General features: G+C 41.8%; 1 protein-coding gene across 5 annotated transcripts in view; it reads left to right on the forward strand.

Annotated features, from left to right (window-relative positions):
• ZNF133 (zinc finger protein 133) overlaps nucleotides 1-14690 on the forward strand; it is a 48371-nt gene that overhangs the window by 13379 nt on the left and 20302 nt on the right. For 3 of the 5 annotated variants that reach the window (XM_049870007.1, XM_049870005.1, XM_049870002.1), the window contains one exon: nucleotides 13659-13737. In XM_049870007.1, coding sequence (XP_049725964.1) covers nucleotides 13705-13737 — 33 coding nt within the window. In that variant the 5' untranslated portion in view covers nucleotides 13659-13704. Of the gene's footprint in view, nucleotides 1-4362; nucleotides 4915-13658; nucleotides 13738-14690 lie in introns of those variants that run through there. The other 2 variants (XM_049870003.1, XM_049870006.1) reach the window with 2 other exon arrangements.

Here is a 14690-nt window from a genome sequence, read left to right on the forward strand (position 1 = left end):
CAGGTCAAAGTAGGACTGGTGGCTCTCTCCCTTTGATAGGAAATCTTAAGACAAAGACAGAGGTGGCAGATGAGACAACAAAAAGGAAGAACAAGATCTGGGAAGGAGTCAGTAAGACCTTCTGCACAAGGCTGAATACTCTGGGGCTCACACAGACAACAAGTATCAGCATGGCAAACGAGACACACTTTTTCCGAAATTTTCCACAAATAGTTACAGATCTGGGGGCCCCAGAGACAAACAGAAATTTCCGGAAAATAGTGAAGGGTTGGAAAACAAGTGGCTGGATAAAACGCCAGCTAGAGAGGAAAGGAAAGAGGAGGAAAAGGGATGGGCTGCAGTTCCCGTCAAGAGTGCACTACCAGCTGTCCAGAAATTCCCTACTCCCTGGGGTCAAAAAGAATGCTTCCCTTGGTCCCCAGGGTCAGAAAACCCATCGCACTGGGGACCCTCCATAGACCTCTCAGCATTAATTCTGGTGTGGAGCCCCCTAGTCCCTGAGGCTTAAGAAGGCGTCCCTTGGTCCCTAGGGTCGGAAAACCCATCACACTGGGGACCCTTCACCCTTCACTATTGTCTCCGGCCCCCACGGAACAAGACACCTGTCCATGGGGGATTCCCGGGTGACCTGACCGGAGCAAGTGACTCTTAATCCATCACTGGGATATCTAAGTCCTCGTTATTACGTTCCACGTTTCCAAGGAAAAACAGACAGAATAGAAAGGAAAGTTTGCTTGGGAGGAAAATGAAACTAAGATCGAGCCACAAGAAGTAAGGGGAAGAGAAGTCCTTACCAGGCAGAGAAACACGAGAAAAAATAAGTCTCGGCAGCTGCTCATTCGTCCACCGGGGTCAGGCAGTTTTCCTCTCCACTCTGCCTCAGGTCCGAAAATGAGACGCAAAGGGTCCCCTCACGTATCTCCTGGAATCTTCTGGCTGGCTTGCTTACCTCCATCTCCACTTGTGAGTCTCTTTAATAAAGCTTTCCTTGTGTGGAAAATTCTCCATGCCTTACCTGCTCATTCTTGACCACTGAGAGGCAAGAACCTTATTTAATTAGAGCTGTAGAGGTGCTGGCAACAATATGGTATTTCTGTTTCTAGCTTTCCAAGGAACCACCATATCGTTTTCCAAAAAGCTGGTATCATTTTGCATTCCCACCAGCACTGCATAAGAGTTCTGATCTCCCTGCAGCCTCTCCAACATTTGTTACTTTCTGTTTTATTGATTCATGCCAGTAATGCCAGGGTGAGATGGTATCTCATTGTGTTTTTGATTTGCATTTCTCTGATGGCTTAAGATCGTGAGCATTTCCTCATGTGCCTGTTAGCCACTTGAATGTCTTCTTTGGTGAAGTGTCTGTTCATTTCCTTTGCCCATTTTTTAATTGGATTATTTGTCTTTTTGTTGTAGAGGTGTTAGATTTTCTTGTAGATTTTAGAGATTAGGCCTTTGTCTGATTTGTAGTAGCCAAAAATTTTTTCCCAGTCTATAGGTTCTCTTTTAGCGGAGTCTTTTGTTGAGCATAAGTGTTTAATTTTTAGAAGATCCCAGTTACCTAGCTTATCCTCTGGAGCTTATGTGTTGTTGTGATTTATATCCTGTTAATGCCGTGTATTAGGGCCTCTAGTGTTGATCCTATTTTTTCTTCTATGAACTTCATAGTTTTTGGCTTTATATTTAGGTCTTTGATCCATTTTGAGTTAGTTTTTGTATGTGGTGTGACGTATGGGTCCTGTTTCATTTCTTTTGCAAATGGGCATCCAGTTTTGCCAGCACTATTTGTTAAAAAGACTGTCTTCTCCCCATTTGATGGACTTTGGGCCTTTGTCGAAGATCAGGGGACCGTAGGTGGATGGATTCACATCTGTCATTGTAACAGTACCAGGCTGTTTCGACTACCGTAGCTGTATAGTAGGTTCTGAGGTCAGGTAGTGCAAGCCTTCCTACTGTATTCTTCTTCAGTAGTGCTTTACTTATTCAGGGTCTCTTCCCTTTCCGTGTAAAATTAATGATAAGTTTTTCCTTCTCTTTAAAGAATGTTCTTGATATTTGGATCGGTATTGTATTTGTAGATTGCTTTGGGTAGAATTGTCATTTTCACAATGTTGAGTCTACCTATCTATGAGCATGGTATGTTTTTCCATTTATGTAGATCTCTTTTGGTTTCTTGCAGTAGTGTTTTGAAGTTTTCTTTGTTTAGGTCTTTTACATCCCTAGTTAGATTTGTTCCCAAGTATTTTATTTTTTTAGGTGCTGTTATAAATCATATTGTTTTCCTGATTTCCTTTTCATTGTTCTCTTTATTGGAGTATAGGAATCCAACTGATTTTTGTGTTTTATCTTGTATCCTGCTACTCTGCTGAACCTTTCTATTAGTTCCAGTAGTTTTCTCGTGCAGTCTTCTGGATTTTCTTAGTATCATCTTGTTGTTGTTGGGGGCTGTCGAGTCAGTTCGAACTCATAGCGACCCTGTGCACAACAGAACAAAACACTGCCTGGTCCTGCTCCATCCTTACAATTGTTGTTCTGCTCATTGTTGCAGCTACTGTGTCAGTCCACCTCATTGGGGGTCTTCCTCTTTTCCGCTGACCCTATACTTTGCCAAGCATGATGTCCTTCTTCAGGGACTGATCCCTCCTGACAATGTGTCCAAAGTATGTAAGATGCAGTCTTACCATCCTTGCTTCTAAGGAGCATTCTTGTACTTCTTCCAAGACAGATTTGTTCGTTCTTTTGACAGTCCATGGTATATTTAGTATTCTTTGCCAGCACCACAATTCAAAGGCATCAGTTCTTCAGTCTTCCTTATTGATTGTCCAGCTTTCACATGCATATGATGGGATTGAAAATACCTTGGCTTGGGTCAGGCGCACCTTAGTCTTCAAGGTGACGTCTTCAAGGTGACATCTTTGGTTTTCAACACTTTAAAGAGATCCTTTGCAGCAGATTTGCCCAATGCAGTGCTTTGTTTGATTTCTTGACTGCTGCTTCCATGGCTGTTGACTGTGGATCGAAGTAAAATGAAATCCTTGACAACGTCAATCTTTTCTCAGTTTATCATGATGTTGCTCATTGGTCCAGTTGTGAGGATTTTTGTTTTCTTTATGTTGTAGTGCAATCTATACTGAAGGCTGTGGTCTTTGATCTTCATTAGTAAATGCTTCAAGTCTTTTTCACTTTCAGCAATCAAGGTTGTGTCACCTGCATATTGCAGGTTGCTAATGAGCTTCCCTCCAAACCTGATGCCCCGTTCTTCAGATAGTCCAGCTTCTCATACTATTTGCTCAGCATACAGATTGAATAGGTATGGTGAAAGGATACAACCCTGATGCATACCTTTCCTGACTTTAAACCACTCAGTATCCCCTTGTTCTGTCTGAACAACTGCCTCTTGATCTATTTAAATGTTCCTCATGAGCACAATTAAGTGTTCTGGAGTTTCCATTTTTCACAGTGTTTTCTTTAATTTGTCATGATCCACACAGTCGAATGTCTTTCCAAGTATAATATCATATCATCCACAAATAGGGACAGTTTAACTTATTCCTCATCAGTTTGGATCCCCTTTATTTCTGTTTCTTGCCTTATTGCTCTGCTTAGGACTTCCAACACAATGTTAAATAGGAGTGGTGAACAGCCTTGTTCTGGTTTTCAAGGGGAACGTGCACTTTGAGAATCTTGACAGCCCACGCAGGTTTGCCATCACTGCCCTTACTATTTAAGAGCGTGGCCTTCCACAGCGAGATTTTGTCTAGGCTCTGTCACTTTATAGTTGTGTCGCCATGAGTGTTTTTCTTCAATTTTCTCATCTGTAAACTGAGAAGAGTAAATAATACCTACTTCATCTGGCTGTTGTGAGGACAGAATGAGATAAAACTCGCACAGCGTTTGGAATAGTCCCCCGTATATACTGTCGTCAGGTAAAAACATCACAAAGTTGAGTAAAGCAAAAAGAGTTTTATTCAGCATATATTCAAAAAGGCAAAAGTGGGAAGTGGACAAGCATGCTGCCGGAGCCTAATGTCTGCCCGAATCTGAGGAACGTTACAGAATCATCAGTGTATATTAACATCACAAATGGGTAAAATCACTGAAATCTTCACCTTTTCACAGATTGGCTAAAAACTGTGAGATGAATGTGATTCTACATTACTGAAGCCTGTACCAATGATTATGAAGAAAGATGAATGTCTTTCTTCATAATCATTGGTACAGGCTTCAGTAATAACAGTCAGGAGGGTCTTCGTTGGTCCAGCAAATCTTACTGTTTACTAAAAGCTAATAAAAAAAAATTAAGTGTGGGAAGTATGTAGGTCATTTTTGCTGTGTTATGATTTGTTTATGTAAAAAGTTCCCTAAAAGATGTTTTCCAAGATTGTCCTAGCTCTTGTCTTTGTACCTCAGGGCCCAGTTGATGTGTCCTTGTGGGTCCAGCTCCAGCTGGGTCACATTTTAGGACAGGGAATAATGGCTCCATATTCTACTCTGTCCTACAGGGTCACTATGAGTCGGAATCGACTCGACGGCAGTAGGAGTGGTATTATTTCCTGAATCAATACTAAGTGCTCAGCAAGTATTAACTGTTATCATTAACAACAAACCTCAAGACCCAGAGGTAAAGAGAGGATCAGCTTCGTGCTCAGTGTCAGCAGCGTGTCACCGCAGGCTGTGTTCACACCCTACACCCCAGATATCTATTCCCAGGAAGCTGCCAGCCATTTTTCTGTGGCAGGTCCATTCCTGATGTCTTTAAGGAAGAAGAACACCCACCCTGCGGTAGCTTGAGGATCTCCAGTGGCATTCCTGAACGTTTTTTTGTTGTTGTTCTGCCTCCTGTGGCCTCGCCCTGCTCAGAGAAGACTCCTGGTGGGGAAAGGGAGCACTCCTGGGCTCCTGACAGCCCGGGCTTGGGTGGGTGCCACTTACCTTGTGGGTTTCCTTTGCTGATTTTGACATCTTGTGTCCCACACTGTGCCGTCTGGGGATCACAGCCCCAGCAGGTCCCCCAGGAAACTAGACCGCTAGCGTGACAATTTTCACCGAGAATACTCCTCAGCCCTGGTGCCCTCATGCAGAAAGCCTCCATCCTTGCCCCAGCATTCCTTCTCTCAGAATTTGTTCAGAACTGTTCACTCTCAGGACTTGTCAGGTACTGAGAAAACAAAAATGGCAATAACTGCCCTTTACCGGATGATTGTTCTGTGCCAGGTGCAGGGCTTTAGAAGCGCTGCTGTATTTTATTCCTTCAACCAGCCTGCAAGAGAGGACTTGAAATCCTCATTTTACAGGGGAGGAAGCAGAACATTGGATTATATAGTTTGTACTTTTATTTGGAGAAGCCAGGAGCTAGCTGATTGTTTTGTTTTTGTTCCCCCCCTCCCCGCTTCAAAGTTTTAAGACACTTTAAAAAAACAAACCCGTTGCCGAGTCATTTCCGACTCATGATGACCCCATGTGTTACAGAGTAGAGCTGCTCCACAGTGTCTTCTTTATGGACGCTCTTGATGTTTTCTGTGAAAAATACTCAGACATACACCTTACTCAATTTTTGTTCTTACTTCATCCAGTGCCCCCGCTTACTTGTTTTCCCTGTGAGTTTGCAGCAAATCCCAAATATATCCTTTCATCTGCTAATATTTCAGTAGGCATCTCTAACTTTAAGGAGACCACAATTTAATTTTTATACCTAGCAAAATTAAGAATATTATGTTTTTTTTTAATACCTACTCCACATTTAATTTTTCCCACTTGTTAAGTCTTGATTTTTATTTTATATTATTTTTTGAATTTTCAGTCAGAACAGCCCTGGTCAGAGGCAGGAGAGGAGAAAAATCTGGAATTCGGTATGGTGATTTTCCCTGCTCCTGTCTCTCTTCTCATTTCTTCTGACCGTGCTGATGTTTGTTAATAGCTGCCACTTCCACCCCTTGGTACAAGTTGGGCCTCTGAGCTTTCCTTGCCTCTTCTTTCCACCCTCAGCACCGATTTGATTGGCTATTTTGTCCTCTCATTTCCACCTGTGTGGTACCCCTTGATTCCCTCCCTTCCCTTTGTCTCCACTCCTGTACCGCCCCAGCTTCTTGTCTCTTCTCCACCTTCCTGTCCCTCCTCGCCCCCACCTCCTGAGTTGGGCTCCTGGTATGTGAGTAATGGTCTCAGCCTGCTAGAAAGGCCACTTTCTGCTTGCCCATCTGCCTCTGTCCAAACCCCAAAGTCAGACTGCCCAGGTTCAAATGTCAGCTTCGCCATGTTCTAGCTGTGTGACTGTGAGCACACTACTTCACCTTTCCGAGTCTTTCCTCATCTGTAAAATGGGGGTCATAATGTTGTCTACCTCATAGGGATGTTGGGAGAGCTGGTTTAATGCTTGTGGTGCAGTTTGAGTGCCTGGTTCATAGTGAGTACTCGGTGAGTGTTAGCTAGGATTGTTATTACTGCTTCTAACTTTTCCACTAACCTGCCTTTCAGTGTCACCGTCTACCACCCATCCCATCACACCGTGTTTTACAGCCTCATGGAAATATATTCCAGTTTGTGCTGTTTTATTTCTCCATGCCTTTCTGCTTCAGTGTGAAGTCCTGTTGGTTGAGTTCAGATGTGATCCCATTTCAAAGTGTTCCTAGATTTCCCCAGGCTGAATTATTCTGTCTCCCTGTTAGCAGCAGAACACCTTTCAAATGATGACCTTAGAAATGCGGCCCTCAGGCTGCATCATGACTGTCCAGCTGTCCCACTGGACTGTGAAGTGGCTCTTTGAGGGTCTGAGCTTGCTCCTCTTGGGTCACTGATACAGTGCTTGGCACCCCACTCAATCAAATGAGTAGGTGATGCACTGTGAAAACACATCGTCGTCCTTGCTGATTGCGAAGGGAGATTCACAGGAGTCTACTGCAGAGTGGTGGTAGGGGAGGTGCTTGGCATTATTAAGGTAGGCCCTAAGCGCCAGGTTGGTGGATGTGGACTTGATCTGAACGCAGGGCCAACCGCCAAAGGCTTTTCAGCAGAACAGTGGCAGAATTTCCCCCTTTAGCTGCTGCCATGTATCTGCTCTAGAAAGAATTCTATAAACTGTGTCCATTACTGTCCTTTCATTTTCTTTTAAACATTGTTATAAGATTTTTTCAGCTCTCCCCACCAAAAAGTATTTTTGTCAAGGTAACCAGTGATCTCCCTGTGACCAAATGTCATGGTCAGTTCTCAGCAGTATTTTACATAGTTGCAGACTTTCTCCTTCTTAAAACATCCTTTCACTTGGTTGCTCTTGGTGTCTAGATTTTCCTTCTGTCTCATGGGCTACTCCTGTCTCCTTTGCTGGCTTCTCCTTCTCTTTCTGACTTCTCTTCCACTCCACTGTGAAAGGCCCATGTTTTTCTCCAGCTGTAATCTTTCTCTTGGTGATCCTGTCTACTCTCAAGGCTTTAAGTACCATTTTTCTGAGGTCTGCAGTTATGTATATTAAATGCATGCCATTAGTTCTTTTGCTGAAGTTTCCCGTCATGTCTTAGTTAAATGATAGTCACCTTCTAGTAGAGTCTTCACTATGAGTCAGAATTGACTCGACGGCACTGGGTTTGGTTTTTGGTTAGTAGAGTCTTCACAAAGGCCTCATGGCTGCACAATTCCCCAAGCCCTCATGTGGTGTAAAACATTCTCTCTAGCCCTTTTTACTTGAAGGATCCCTTGTCTAGATATAAAATCTTCATTTCACAATATTTTTCCTTAAGTTTCTTGTAAATGTGACTGTATTGTCGTCTTGCTTTGATTGCTGTTTTGAGGAAATCTGATGTTTTTTCTGCTAGAATTCTTTGGGTTTTGTTTATTTTCCTTTTAAAGCCTGATAAAGTTTTTATAGTTTATGTCTTAGAGTTGGAGCCCTGGTGGCACAGTGGTTAAGAGCTCGGCTGCTAATCAGAAATTGTTGAGCGTGTTTGAATCCACCAGTGATCCTTGGAAACCCTATGGAGCAGTTCTGCTCTGTCCTGTAGGGTTGCTATGAGTTGGAATCGACTCCACGGCAAAAAGTTTGGTTTTTTGGTCTTGGAGTTAATGGTTGTGTGTCAGTTTTTCCCTGGTACCCTGTGGGCCCTTTCATATTTAGATTCAGATCTTCTATTTCCAAAAAGATTCCTCGAATTATAGTTTTAAATATTCACTCCGTTCCATTGTTTTGTTTTTTTCTTCTTCAGGAACAGCAATTATATGCATTTTTTTTTTTTTTTTTTTGCCTGTTTTCTATTTCAACCACTTTGTCCTTTTATTTCTTTCTTTATCTCATTTTCATTCTCTTAAGTCGTCTTTCTGCCTTGTTTTAGTGCCCGTTATGACTCTGTTCTTCCTTGGGTATCTTGTAATTAAATGCTCATTTCTGGTACCATTTTTTCTTTTATTTCTTTCTAAAGTTCAGTGAACTCTCATTTTATTTCTTCTTCTTTTTTTTTTTTTTTTTATATATTTCCATTCCTAGTTTTTGATTCAACATGATTTTTTCGTATCCCTGAATGCTTATTTGAGGGTATGTGATTCAGCTCGGAGAGTTTTTTTATGGCTTTTTGTCACTGTGTGTGTGTGTGTGTGTGTGTGGTTTTCTTTAGCTGAATTGATTGGATTCTCATTTTCCGATTTATTTTTATATTGGTTTTTTTATGATGAAGACTACAAGTCTGCATTTCCTTGGACAGAACCATCAGGTTCCAGTGTTTTTGAGATTCTTTAGTTCAAGAACACTCTTTTGTCAACGTAGCAAAGTATGGTTTCTTTAACTGGATTGGAGAGGGAGAAGGGATTATATGACTTTTTTTTTTCCCCCTTGTTTTGCAGGATCTTGAATTTCCCCCTCTGGCTTGTTTTTCCCTTCACCTTGCAGTTTCCAAGGTTTGTCTCTCTTGCTTGTAACCCCTTTTCCCCTGAGCATTATCTTTCCAAGACTTTCAGCTCTTATCCTGCGTGCGCACTTAAGTCTATTCCCTGCAGTAAGTAAGTGGTCTGACCTATCAGTACTCCTTTTCAGTGTTTTCTCACGTAGGGTGGCCTTTTTTTTCTGATGGTTGTTTTTGATCCATTTTAAGTCTGCAATTAGTGCCCCTCTTTTCCCTTATATGTAGTCTCTCCCTCCCCCAGAGGGCCTTGTACTCCCCAAAGTTACTGCGAGGAATATGGGAGATAGCTCACTGGTTTAGGTTTTTACTTACAGGTCGTTTGAAGCTATGACGTTCTCTAGTTATGCTGAAGGTGTATGTTTCGTGTCATTCACTTCTTATGTTCCGAAGCCTAAGGTGTTTAGTGATGCTGTCTTACTTGATTGGACTCAAGCTCCTGTGGCGAGCAGTTGCTGAAATCTCTGCATCGTTTGTTCAAGCTTTCAGCTGTTATTGTTCATCTGAGTTCCTTCTTGTCTCACATTATGCTTGCATAATTCAGGATTCAGTCAAAGATTTTAGGGGGAGTTCTAAACCTGTATGTAGATTTTGGGTCTCCATCCTTTCTTGCTCCCACTTTCCTAGGTTTTTTTCATATAATTTCCAGGCATTCTGGCAGCCACTGGGACTGGGAAGTGCCCTCAGATGAAAAGCCAGTTAAGTACAGGTCTGTGCATCCCTTCTTTCAAGGGTCATATCCTCTCCAGTTTCTGACTGCTTTTGGTTGCAGTGCCTTCAGATACTTGCTTTTTATATTTTATTTAGGGTTTATAGTTATTACCAGGGGGGTTAGTTTGATAGAAGCTGGTCTGCCAGTATCAAGTGCAGTGGTTAAGTGTTCAGCTGCTCACCAAAAGGTCGGTGGTTCATATCTACCAGCCACTCCTTGGAAACCCTATGAGGCAGTTCTCTTCTGTCCTATAGGGTCGCTCAATGGGTTTGGGTTTTTTTTGTTTGTTTGGTTGTTTTTTAAAATTTTTTAATATTTTTTTTTCTAAAAACATAACTGTCTTTTCTTTCCCTCAGTTTCTGCTTTTGTTTTCTTTCTGCTTTCTATAGTTGAATGCAAATGAAAACCATGAGTTTTTGCTTATTTTTTAACCCAATACATTGGTAATTAAAAAAACTGATAGAATCACAAGTATTGTAAAAAATGTGGGAAAGAGGTACTTTCATACATGGTAGTTAGGACTGAGTCGGTATGCCCTTGAAAGGGCAGTTTGGCAGTGTAAATGTGTGGTCAGTATTAGGCCTAGTAATTCCGCTCCCTTGTGACTCATACAAAAAATACTGACGTGCAAAAAGGTGTTTTGTGTAACCTTGTTGGTAATAGAGAGACACTCTAATCTCAGTGTCAGCTGATAGAGGTATACTTGGTTAAAGAAAAATATGGTCTGCTCATAGAAACAGTACAACAGCTTTAAAAAGAATGGAGTTAGGTCTGTGAGTGTGACATGCAAATAGTCCTGAGACAGTAAATGAAAACAAGCTATAGAACAACACGGATGTTTTCCATTTGTGGGGAAATAACATTATTTGCACACATACCTAAGTATAAATGAAAATAAATAGACAAGGGTATAACTCAAAGAGCGCTAGCTAAACAGGTCACAGCAGTTACCGTGGGAAAGGGTGTGGATCTGGAACAGGGTGCAGAAAGAGAACTAAACCTCTTACTTTATAATCTTCTGCCTTCTCTGAATTCCTTCCAGGACTAACTAACCTGTTAACTACCAAAAAAAAAAAAAAACCTGTTGCCGTCATAGCGACCCTATAGGACAGAGTAGAACTGCCCCATTGGGTTTCCAAGGAGCGCCTGGTGGATTCAAACTGCTGACCTTTTGGTTAGCAGCTATAGCTCTTAACCACTACATCACCAGAGATGTTAACTACATGGGTAATTAAATACAATGAAATTAAGCAACAAAAATAAATTTCTTTTAAAAAAAAATGTCTTTTGACTTCCTTATAGATGATTTGCAGTTTTATTTTATTTCTGACCACTTCATCCTAATCATAGTATTTATTCATTTACCCTGAATTCATTATTTCAAAATTAATAAGTCAGTCTTCTGGCCGGTGTTTGCGCAGATTATTGCTCTAGGTTTCACTGGTTTTGTACTTACTACAGTGTTTTCTCTGTCCTGACTATGAATAAAAATTATATACCTTTCACTTTTCTTTTTTAGTATTTTATTATATCTTTGATGGAAGTATATACAGCAAAACATTCCCATTCAACAGTTTCTGCACACATTATTCAGCGACATTGGTTACATTCTTCACATTGCATCAGGTGATATTTTAAGAGCCACTCTGTCTTTTGGCTGATGAATGACTTCCGGGAGTGGTTTGAGTTGCAAGTTTAAAGGGTATCCTAGGGCGATAGTCTCTACTGGTCCAGTAATCTGGTATTTTTTAGGATTTTGAGTTTTGTTCTACCTTTTTTTCCCACTCGATCCAGGACCATCTATTGTGTCCCAGGTTGGAACAGTTAGTAGTGGTAGCTGGGCACCATGTAGTTCTTCTGGTCTCAAGGTAGGTGAGGCCATGGTTCTAGTAGCCTGTTAGTGCTGTAGACTAGTTTCTTCTTGAGTCTTTAATTTCCTTCTTTCCTCTTTGCTACAGATGCATAGAGGCTGTATCTTATATGGCCGTTCACAAGCTTTTAAGACCCTAGGTGCCGCCCACCAAACTAGGATGTATAACATTGTGAGCTGTGTTATGCCAATTGACCAAGTTGCCCTCCGAGACTATGGTCCTTAATCCTCAAACCCAGTAACCCTGTCCGGTGAGGTGTTTGGTTATGTCTAGGAAGCACTTATAACCATGCCCCCTATGTGCTTTTATTTTACCGTATTTTTACGCAAATAACGCGTGTCTTCTATTGCTTCTATGGTTGTTTGCCAACTGTGCCCTCCCCCGAGGAGGTATTTGCATAAGAGCTGCTATGCCAATTTTTTTAACATGTTGCTGTAAAGAAGTTAGCATAGCATGCTTACAAAAATACTTCATGGGGGGAGGGCGTGGTTGGCAAACGTACAAGGCACGCATTATTTGTGTAAAAATATGATGTATATATATACGCAGCACACGCAAAACGTGTATACATTTGCATACAGAAATACCTCTACATGCACACCCATATATTCGTATGCACTTACCAAAACCAAATGTGTTGCCCTCGAGTCGATTCAGACTCATAGCAACCCTGTAGGACAGAGTAGAACTGCCCCATGGGGTTTCCAAGTAGCAGCTGGTGGATTTGAACTGCCAACCTTTTGATTAGCAGCCGAGCTCTCAATCACTGCGCCACCGGGGCTCCCATATGTGCTTACCTATACATATATAGGAGCCCCAGTGGCTCAGTGGTTAAGTGTTCAGCTGCTAACCAAAAGGTTGGCAGTTTGAATTCAACAGCTGCTCCTTGGAAACCTATGGGACAGTTCTGCTCTGTCTTGTCGGGTTACTGTGAGTCAAAATCGACTCAACGGCAACAGGTTTGGTTTGGTTTTGGTTTACATATATGAACATACGTATCTACCTGTATAACTTCACACATATTTGCTGGTTATTACTGCAAAATTGTGTATGTTGTGGCTTTTACCAAAATTGTCCTTTATTCTTGTGTACTTCTTAGTGTCATCTTTTAACTTGGTCAAGCTGTGCTGACTTTACTCTTATTCACTATTGCCTTATGCAAGTGCCTACTATCTAGAAAGTGATTCTTCTTCCCTCTCCCTCCCATCCCTGGTAACCACCAAAGAGTGTTGCTCTCTTTATGTATATTTATTCTTGTCTTCTTTATAATACAAGATTATATAGCAGTTGTCCTTTTGTAATTGATTTATTTTACTCAGCATAATGTCCTCTAGGTTCATCCACATTATATTTTGAGAACTCATCATTATTCTTTCTGGCTGCATAGTATTCCATTGTGTATATGTACCACGGTTTGTTTATCCATTCATCTGTTGATGGGCACTTAGGTTGTTTCCATCTTTTTGCTATTGTGTCTAATGCTGCAATGAACATAACTGTCCGTATATCTGTTCATTTCAGTAGTTTAGTTCTCTAGCATATATACTTAGGAGTGAGATTGCTGGATCATAGCTTTCTTTTTCTAGCTTTTTGAGGACGTGCCATACCATTTTCCATAGTGGTTGAAGGTACTTAAGAATTTTTAAATATTTTTTTTTGTTAATGGACAATTTTCAGACGTATTCAGAAGTAAAAATAGTGTGATAAACTCATACCCAGCTTTAACAGTCATTACTGTATGATGATCTTTGTTTCATTTTTCTTTGCCCCATTTTTTTCTGAACTGTTTTTAAAGCAAATCCCATAAATCATTTTCACCCATAAATACTTCAGTATGCATTTCTTTTAAAAAAAAAAATACAGTACCATTTTTACAACAGCCAAAGTAATAATGCTACATTAATATAATTTATTGTGGAGTTACTTTTCATGTTTCCCCGACAACCTGGAAAACATCCTCTACGTTTGGTTCGTTAGGATCAGGAGAGCTTAGGGCTGAACCTGTCAAAGGCCTGGCTCTCTGGACCCTTTTCCAGGTTGCTATAAGTCGGAATTGACTCGATGGCAACAGGTTTGGTTTTGGGTTTTGGTAGAGAACAGTACTGTTACAGCCCCAAATGTGGGATGGAAAGCAGGCCTTGCTTCCCTCACAGGAGAGCATTTCCACCTGACACTCTTGTTTCTGTTTTCTTTTCACAGATCTGGCTTCTGAAATATCCTCTTTCTTTGGGGAGACCAGGAAAAAATGACCACAGGGCCCTGGAAAGCCAGGGGAGAGGTGAGTGTTTCCTGAGTTTCCATACCATCACAGGATGGACGCGTTCCTTTCTCTTGCCGTGACTACCCTTGGTACCTGGCAGAGTCCAGCTCCAGTACTTGAGGTGTGACATATCTTAACCTGCGGCCCTCCCTCAGCTTCCCTCTCTGCTCTACCTGTCACCTGGCCTTTCACCAAGGAGTTCACTGCACAACACACAGTTCCACACTGCAGCATAGAGTCTGCATGCACTTATTCATCTTCAAGACAGGTAAAGGTTGCTGCACTTCCAGCCCCCATCCTTTATTCTGCCCCTAGGTACCTTTTACCTTTTATTCCTCCCAGGTGGTCCCTCCCTGTCCTCATTGCAGGCTTCCTGTCTTCCTTTGCTAATGGCTCGCCTTTCCTGCTGCTCACAGGCCTCAGCTGGAATGCCTAGTTCTTCCATCTTCTCTTGATTCCCGCCCATCCTTCAAGACCAAGTTCCCAGGCCTTTCTAGTGAAACCTTCCCTGATATATTATAGTGACCTCTCCATTTTGAAATCCCTTGATAGAGTGATTGAAAACCCTGGCAGTACTTGGGAACTTAAAAAAAAAACTGATTTTCTGGCCCCCTCCAGAGATTGTAATATAACTGATTTGGGCTAGGGCCTAGGTTACCTGTGATTAAAAAAAAAATGTACAAGTGGTTCATATCTGCTATAAGAACAGTGGTGGGAACCACTGTCACTCTTGTTTTTGCTTTTCCATTTATGATTGTGTGTATGTTGGGCTTGGCTGGGCCTTTTGACTGCTGGTAGTGTTGGCAGGGGTGGTGTTTTAAAGCCATTCCCAAGACCACCCAGGTTAGGAAAAGGGAGCTGGCAGGTGATTTGACAGTAATGTGATGGAAGGCTGCCAAGCGGAGGGTCCCTCAGGAAGGCACACCAAAGGCTTAGTGTGAGAATCCCAGGGTCTGATACTCAAGGAGTGG

Source organism: Elephas maximus, chromosome 25 (assembly GCF_024166365.1).
Source record: "Elephas maximus indicus isolate mEleMax1 chromosome 25, mEleMax1 primary haplotype, whole genome shotgun sequence".
Lineage (NCBI taxonomy): Eukaryota > Metazoa > Chordata > Mammalia > Proboscidea > Elephantidae > Elephas > Elephas maximus.